General features: G+C 48.0%; 1 protein-coding gene across 1 annotated transcript; it reads left to right on the forward strand.

Moving 5' to 3' along the window:
* Nucleotides 1–2,853: 2,853 nt before the first annotated feature.
* Nucleotides 2,854–8,723, forward strand: FAM192A (family with sequence similarity 192, member A; the record flags this gene model as incomplete). Its single annotated transcript, XM_009868464.1, has 5 exons — nt 2,854–2,993; nt 3,171–3,269; nt 5,185–5,306; nt 8,228–8,361; nt 8,682–8,723. Coding segments are annotated over exons 1-5 (527 nt in total), but the record flags the coding sequence as incomplete, so codon positions are not given.
* Nucleotides 8,724–8,922: the final 199 nt, after the last annotated feature.

Genomic DNA, 8,922 nt, shown 5'->3' on the forward strand with positions numbered 1-8,922 from the left:
ACCAAGGGAGGTTTAGATTGGATACTAGGAACCCTTTCTTCACCAAAATGGTTCTCGGGCATTGGAACGCGTTGCCCGAGAAAGCGGTGGCGTCCCCATCCCCGGAGGTATTTAAAAGTCGTGTTGACACGGCACTCAGGGATTTGGTTTAGTCGAGGGCTGGGCAGTGCCGGGTTAATGGTTGGACACAATGATCTTAAAGGTCTTTTCCAGTCTGGGTGATTTTGTCCTTTAGCTTGTGTCCTTTACAGACGCCAGACAGAACTACTGGTGAGCAGAGTTACCAAACAAATGTTTTGTCTCATCTGGAAGATTTCCTGTGCATTTCAGATGGGGGAGGGCGAAGAATACAGCGAGATTAGCAAACTGTGTAAGTGCAGGTGGCTTTAAATGTGACGCACTTGAGCTTTGTGGTTTTTTCCTCCACATCCTTGTGCCCTGGGATGTGCTTGTCACTAAAATATGTTTGATCAGACACCGATTTCCAGGATTGTCGTGAAAATAGCGTAGCTGTATATCAAGTCATAATTAAGCCTTAATCCCCTTCAGGTATCTTCAAATATGTTGTGTGAGTGAACTGGCTGCGCCAGAGCTGTCGAAGGCTTTAGTCCCCAGGTAGCACTCATGTCCTTGCTGAATCCTTCTCTTTCGGTTTGTTTTTACAACTTTCTGTCGCTGTTATATTGGAGCCTTTTGTTTCCTCTCGTGTTGAGATGACACAAGCTGAGAGGCAGGGTTTTTTATTATTTTTTTTAATAGCACTTGGGTAGAGAAGCTGGTCTTGTGGTTAGGACCTGTATTCAGGAGGCAGATTCAATTTTCATGTGCTTGAACCACCTTCAGAAATGACACTTGGGTGTTCTGTGCTTTCTGGACAGTGCACTTGTCGTAGGGTGAGGTGTTTTTTGTTAGGAAGGAAGAAAAGTAAAAAAACAAAATAAAATCATCAGCCCTTGCTCTGTTTGTTCTTCCCTTAAGAGAACTTTTGATAATTTCCATTTTAAGGATTCATCCAGCTGTATTCTCTCTCTAGTGCTCTAACCTGGGCCTGTCTTGCGACCTCAGTTTGTCGTCTGTATGCCAGTCACTCACAAAAAAACATTAATTTCAGTAAGAATTTCAGGACTCTGCTTCCTGCAGGAGCATTTCCTTGTGGTACGACGATAAACTGGTTCCTTCTGTTATTTGGGTTCCTGCATCCCCCCATCCTGGGAGGAGCAAGTTTCCGCGTTCCCTTCCAGAACTGAAGGCTGAGATGATAAATGGATACGACCTGGTAGTGCAGGGAGCAGCTGTCTGTAGTTCTTGAAGCTCTTGCTGAAATTATACCAAGGAAATAAGAAGAAACTGTAAGAAAAAGCTTGAGGGTTACTGTGATTTTGAATGGGTGCTGTGCTTAGGTTGTTCTTGTGCGTGCAGGCTTGGTGTAGGAATCCCAAAGAGGCGTTAATGCCTCCTGCTGGAACGTGGAGCTGGCAGAGTAAGTGAGCCACGTCAGCCGGGCACAAACGGTGGGTTCATCCCGGGCTTCCAGGTGAGTTTTCTGCTTAGGGCAGATCCTTGGAACGTCCCACCCTGCGCCGAGGGTTGAAACAAGGATGTGGTGAGTGCTCGGTGCTGGAGCAGAGGGCGGGTGGAGTGTGTGCTGAGGGGTCCTGCTTGGGGCTAAAACTACCAATTCTGTTCACTTTCCTGCTCAGTCCCTTCACTTTCTGAAGATGACGATGTGGTTTTACCTGTTGCTAGAAGTGATAACACCTGGTGTTTGTAGTTACTGCCAGGGACGTGGGTGCAGAAAGGCTCTGGCTGGTACTTGCTCCGGTAGTGACTGAGGTCACTGCTGGCCCTTGTGTGCCACGCTGGGGTGCTGGGAAGTAAGAGGGGTCACAAGGAAGTAAAAGGTTGCACCTCCAGGGAGTTACAGACAGGACAGGTGACCAGCAGGAGAATTGCATTCCATACACGTCGTATTCAGCGTCAAGCTGAGGGATCAGAGGGGTTAAGGCCTCTTCTTCTTCAACAGCCGGTGTCTGAGGAGGGCTCTGTCCGATCTCCTTCCTTTGATCTCCACCTTGAGTTCCCAAATCCAGCTCCCAAATCCAGCTCCTGCCACTGCTAAGCCTGGGGCTGCCCTGGTGCTGCTGATTCTGCAACATCAGTGAGGATTTATCAGGAGGGGAGCGGGGTTCGATATCAATTTTGTATATAATTAATCTTTTCATTATTCTCCTTATCTCCTTATCAGCGCTGCTATTATTTTATTAAAGCTTTTTTTTCCTTTTCCAATCCATGTCCCCCACCCATAGCCTGCCCAAGCCTGCCCAAGGGGTGCAGGGTGCTTTTGAAGGTTAGAGAGTTTGGGTGCTCATTTCTGAAACTTCCCTGCGAAGCGTTTGGGAACGATGTGTTCGCGTCGCAGCGAACGCCCGAGCTTCCCCAAGTTGTCCCAGGGTGGGAGCGAAGAACTTGGGGAACCTGAGGGCAAAGCATCAAATCCTTTCTGCGGAGGCATAAGAACTGAAATAAAAGGATGCGAGCGTAGGTGTGGGGGGTTTTTTAATTTGTTTTTGTGTTTCCAAAAATAAAAGCGGAGTGGGGAAAAACTCCATTAAAATAGGACTTTTCTAAAAGCAGGACTAAATGGGGATGACATAATTTAGGAAAAAGAGTAAAGAAGGAGTACCAGGCGGTGCGGTTAGTCTTACCAGTTATGCCGTGAGTAGGTATCTCAATCAGTACTTACTACTAAGTTTTGTAAGTGCGGTGGTTTTCAGGATGAGTAGTAATGTCTCGTGCTCTGACAAGTGAAATCAAAGCCTCCGTATGTCTTCGGTCTCATGTTTTCAGGACGGGCTGTTCCACAATGGATGGGGGAGATGGTACTGCTGACCTGGTGATTAACAAGAGGTTTGTGTCCGAATCGGAGCTAGAGGAGCGGCGGAAGAGAAGGCAAGAAGAATGGGAAAAGGTCCGAAAACCTGAGGATCCAGAAGGTATGGGATAGATCTTAATGATTTGTAGGAAAGAGATCAGAGAATATTTCCCAGGAAAGAGAACTAAAAGGTCATAGCCTACATTGTGCAAGTTCAAGAGATTTTTACTTGAAGGAATTAAGAACTGTTGTGGTGATTTTTGTGTTTCTCACTTCCTGATTTGTTCCTTCCTTTCAGAATGCCCGGAGGAGGCGTACGACCCGCGGTCGTTGTACGAAAGGCTCCAGGAGCAGAGAGAAAAGAAGCAGCAGGAGTTTGAGGAGCAATTTAAATTCAGTAAGCGCCGCCACTTACTCTTTTGAACCAAACCCCAGCGTGCCGCAGCTGTACGCAACGGCTGCCTGAGGGCCAGACCTGGGTGTCTTGTCCTCTTCTCTGAGAGAGGAGGCTTCAGAAGAGTAGGGTTGAAATCTTGTATTTTCCAAGGGTGGTAGAGGTTCCTGCAGATACTGTACGGTTCTGGCCACCAAGATGACACGTGCAAAATTCAGAAGTTGCCTGCAGTTGTGAAGCTTCATTCTTGTAAAGTGTAGAATACTACACATTAAATAAATAAAAAAACCCAACAAACAAAAACCAGCCAAACCCTGATACCAGTCCGTGGAAAAGTGGAAATGGAACACGGTTTTGTGACCCTTGAGCTCGCGTTGGGACGCGAGACCGTTCCATTTGAATCGATGAGAAGAAACCCTGTTCCGGCAGCCGTTCCGTTCCCAGATGGCGATTAGTTGATGCAAAAGTGATCGGAGGCTCCAAGAAAACTGTTTGGGAGAAGTAATCTTCAGAAAGTAGATGTTTAACTCTTCCAGTGAAAGTGAAACCTCATTTCTACCGGTGTGTGAATTTCTGGCTTTGTAGACAAGTCCTTTGCCTGGCGTCGCCTGTGTGAGCGCTGCTGAGTGCAGAGGCCTTGACGAGAGCCAGGGAATGCTCAGCTTATTAGAATTAGAGATTATTATTATTATTATTATTGGGGGACAAGGGAGCTGTTTGGTTTCTCTCGAGAGAAGTGAGGATGACACCGCAGGACTTCGTTTTGAGGTGGCTTCTGATCAGTTTGGGCTCTTCAGCTGGAAGCTTTACCCTCAGACTCCGGTTTGCCCAGCCGGATTCTGTCTCGAATTTCTCTGGTGAGCGCGGCACAGCAGAACTTTACTTTGAAGGTGGGGTTTGGGAGGAGAAACGCCGAACGCTGAAGAGTTGTGTTTGTGGAAGCACACACAAACTTTGCTACTCTGAACCTTTTGCCTGCAGACTGGCAGCTCTTCTTTCTGCTCAGTTATTCAGCATTGCAAGAATGTCTTCCTTCCCAAAGTAAAATAATTATGGTTGAATGCCGGAGCACTTTAATTGAAAATCTTAGTCTTCTCTAAAATGCAACTTTCAACTTTTGAACAGTTACGGTAACTAAAAAGAGGAGGAGTCTTTTTTTTTTTTTTGCGGGGGTGGGGGGAGGCTCAGCCTTTAAAAAGTCACCTCAGATAATAGTGGATTTCTTAAGCTTCTCTGTCGAAGGCAGTTCTCAGTGTAAACGAATTTCTTACTCTGCCAATGAAGTGAGCAGGGCTTGATGAGGTGGGCAAAAATGACAAACAGTGTGGCAACTTCCCGTAAAAACCATACAGATCCTCTGAGGGAGTTAAGCTCTAATGAAGGCTAAAGGAGATGTTTGGGTGCAGGTTTCTGGGGATGACTGCGAACAGCGAGACTTGGGCTCTTTAAAAAAAGAAATCATTTTTTCTTGCCTTTCTAACGAGATCATTCGATGGAGGGACATCGAATATCTGCAGAATGGAAAATAAAAGAACCTCCTCCAGCTGTAGGATGTACTTTCCTTGGAGTGGGGCTGCGTGATTAGGAAGGATTTATTTTTATTTGCAAGTTATTTGCATCTATTTTTTTTCTTTAACCAGATGTTACTCTCAGTTAAGTTACTAATTGTTTGCTTTAAGAAAAGGTACTTCCATTTTGAGGCAAGATTTACGGGGAGAATTAATCAGCTTCATTAACTGGGAAGTATTTTTTCCCCCTTAATTACAGAATTCAGCAGAGAGCTTGCAGGGTTTGCTTTGTACCCTTCCCTCGGTCACCCCGGACCCTCCTCCCCGTGGTCCCGGTGACCTTCTGCCAATTTTTTTCCACCCCAGAGCAGTTTTTACCTTATTGACACGTGCTCTTTTCCTTTCTTCAGAAAACATGGTGAGAGGCTTGGACGAAGACGAGACACATTTCCTCGACGAGGTTTCTCGGCAGCAGGAGCTCCTGGAGAAGCAACGAAGAGAGGAAGAGCTGAAAGAACTGAACGAATACAGAATATCCTTTTGCGGAGAAGGAGGGGAAGGGGCTGGGTGGTTTCATTCAGTCACGGAGGGTCTGTCTAGAAAAGTGCTTCGCAGAACTTTGCACGAGTTTTGTTGAGTTTAATGTCTTGGATCTCGGCCAGTTACTTCAAATCTTTTGCTTCTGTCTTCTCAGAGGGAAGGAAATGTTCTTCCTTGTCTCTTCAATTGCATATTGGCTGGTTTTCAACGTCCCCGTTCGAAATGCCATTTGAATTGCTCTCTTTTTTTGAGTCTTCTCGACGTCTGAGCTGCTTTCTCCCTTGCTGGTACCTGCAGGGGGGAGAAATTCTGTACACCTGGGCAGACGCGCTGGCTTTCACCTGGTGCCCCTGGAGACTTGGCTCCATTGGGTAGAACAGTCCTGAGAGCAGGTCAGTGCTAGAAAAATAGCTTTTTATCTCCAATCAGGGGGAGCTTGGAATGATTTGAGGATTCCTAAACGTAGTGGGTTGGTGTTTTCTTGAGGTTTACCGAACCTGCCGGCTTCTTTGCCTCCTGCTTTGAAGTTTTCAGTGAGGAAAGCGTGAGTTCTCGAGGATGCTTTAGCATCAGTGAAAGAGTTTGTGGACACGAGGAGGGGACCAAAACTGGTCAGCAAATAATAAAGCTGAGCAGTGCCGGTGCTGCGTTGCCTTGTAGGAGTTAATGAGTTACAACCAGGAGCTCGTGTTCTGAGAAGAGCAGCTAAGTTATATCTCAAGCATTACCAATGCAGGTTTTTTTAATATTATTTTTTAATATATTTCTTTTTCTTACTTCAGGCTATAGCTGGTTGGTGGTTTCAGGCTGTTTTCTTTATTTGTCAGATCCTATGGCTCCGTAGCTGAGACCTTGCGATGAATTAAACTGTAGAACTGCTCGGTGATGGGGTGGAGGGAGGCAGGGAGTTACATACTCGTCTCACGAGAAGCTTTTCCCCTTTCCATTTCCTTTTTTATTTTTTTTTTTTTGTTTAGCCGTTGCGTCTCGGAGCAGCTTGCAAAATGGCTCGTGCGCGCTTGAAATTTTGGCTGGTATTCTTTTAAAACGTGAAGAAGGCGGTTTTGCACCTGCGAGTTGTTACTGAGGGTTTACCCACGTGTTGTTACTAAGGATTTCTGTCACCACAGTGACAAAACCCAGTGGGTACCAGTTAAAGGTGGTGGATCTATCCAGTGCTCTTCCCAACTAATAAGAGGAATGTCGAGCCGGTGGGTTTGATTTAGCCTTTTCTCTGGTCTAACATCCGATTGATGCTACCAAGAGGCATTAATTTAACAGTAAAACCAACGTTGATGTGTGAGCGCGGAGCTTTTTTCCTTCATTTTTTAGGTCAAACAGTCATGAAAACATGTATCTTCAAGATAAACACGCCTTGGAATATTTTAACGTGCTCTCGAGCGTAAGAACTTCATATGCATGGATGCACAGGAATTTTACCCGCTGCCGCATGAACAGCTACGGGGTTTTCTGCTCCTTCACCTGGGCAGACCCCGCTGGCCTGACAGCACTTGAAGATTTACTGATTTATTTATTTTTTATATTCAGATATAACGAAGTAACAAGGCTCGATACGGAGCCGAACGCTGCGGCGTGCGGGTCCGTGTCTCGCTGGGTGCAGCGAGCTTTCCGGTAGCCACAGGATGGCACTCCTGGGCCGTCCATCGAATAATTCAATGTGAGCAGGCTGGTTCGGGCTGCGAAGCCTCTCAGGTTTGAGCTGCCGGATCCTTCGGGAAAGAAATAAGGGATGGTCTCCGAGCGCCGCTAGTCCTAAAGCGGTCGGAGACTTTGAGCGCGTCGCTTCCGAGGAAGGTGTGAGAGGTTTGGGTTTGCAGGTGTTCGGAGGAGGGCGGAAAAAAAGCCCCAAACCGAACGTGATTTCAAATACGATGGGAAATTCCCGGCCTGATGTTTGTCCACAAGAGCTGGCGCAGCGGTGACGCTCCAGCCTGTGGTTCTGTCGCCTGGTCGGTGGAAATAGAGTCAGAACAAAGCAGTGAAAAGCTAGGGTTAGGCTTCCAAACAAACAGCCTTTAAAATTAGGTCGGTTTGCCTCCGCTGCACCCAGTTTCAATGGTCTGCAGAGGCTTTTCGTGACCCTGCTGGCGCCTCGTTAGCAAGCGCGGGGTTTGATGGGCCTCCCTTCGTCCGGTACGGCTGGACGTGTGTGTGCAGGGCGAGCGCGCCTTAAAAACAGACCGAGCTCCTCCTTATCCCGTCCGAGAAGCTGCTCCAGCATCTCCGCCTCATCAGAGGTTTCAGCTGCGTCCCGCCTTGCCCCACTGCGAGCTTTTCGGCACAGCCGCCGTCTTTTTGGGCGAAGCTTGGAGCACGCGCGCCCGGAGACGAACGCGTTGCCTCCCTCGTGGGGTCGGTGTTGGGACGGGCAGTCACCTCATGGCTTTGACGGTGAGGTGAGCTGAAAAGTTGGGAGCGATAAATACCAGGAGGAGGATTTGAGGAGCGGAGCGAGCCTTGTGTCGCTACTTAATTTTTTCAGTAAGGATTAGGCGTTGAAGCAGCCAATTTGAATTGTGTTGATCCCCGTAGGTGTTGCTTTTCTCTTTTATTTGTTTTAGTCCAGGCTGACCTCTTAGCTTTTCTACGGCTTTTAGGAAAAGGCTGATCGATGGGCGTCAGGCAGGTTGCGCATCATACCTTCCTGACTTTGGAAAAGCAGCTCCCTGGTCGTCTTTACAGGGAGAGCCGGTGTCGACACCTGAGAGAGCTCCGAACCCGGAGGGCGAAGCCTCTTGGCCAAAGGCAGCAGCTAAATGCGGTTACCAGTAAGTTTTTTTCTGACAGAATGTGTGAATGATCTTTGGTCGCCGTCGGCGGAGCTGGCTAAATATATCGGAGAGGAAGTATTCTCTCCGTTCCTTGCCGCTTGATCCTTAACCCTTAATTCACAGCACTCTCACCAAAGTGGGAGTCAGCGTGGACCCAAAGAAGGAAACTGAGAAGAAACTGCCCGTGAAGGCAGTGGAAAACAAGAACAAATTCTCTCAGGCAAAGCTGTTGGCAGGAGCTGTGAAACACAGAAGGTTAGTTTCACACCTCTATAAATGCACGAGGAGCGGAGCCCAGTTGGCAGGGTAAAGAGAGGCAGGGCAAAGCCGCCTCCGGAGAGCGAGGGGTGAACCTTAGCCCCGAAGATTAAAAAAAAATCGAGGGAGAGGGATAAGAAAAGACCGGCCTTGTTTCTATAGACTCTTGCAAACTGCGGGGGAAAACGTGAAGCGATTCAAACAGACCAGCGTGCGTAAAGCAAGCGGGTCAGCTCTTCGCTCGAGACTGCCAGGCTCGGGCAATCCCGCTCTGGGGGATCTTGAGGGGGGAATCTGTTTCGCTGTTCCGGCTGTAGGTACCACCGCTCCCTCGCTCACATCGTTTCGCGCAGGTTCGCGTAATTTATTGGCCCGTTTCAACCTAAATGGAGTGTTTTAATGGCTGCTGGGGCAGCACAGGGTTACGAGAGGAGAGTTTTTGCATGCTAATTTGATCCTGAGGGCAGCAGGCAAACTCCCCCAGTCCCTCGCCGGCTTGCACCGATCCATGGAGGCCCTTTTCCATCCCAGGCAGCCGGCTTCGCGATCCGCTCGTCG

This window comes from Apaloderma vittatum, unplaced genomic scaffold (assembly GCF_000703405.1).
Source record: "Apaloderma vittatum isolate BGI_N311 unplaced genomic scaffold, ASM70340v1 scaffold29344, whole genome shotgun sequence".
NCBI classification, from domain to species: domain Eukaryota; kingdom Metazoa; phylum Chordata; class Aves; order Trogoniformes; family Trogonidae; genus Apaloderma; species Apaloderma vittatum.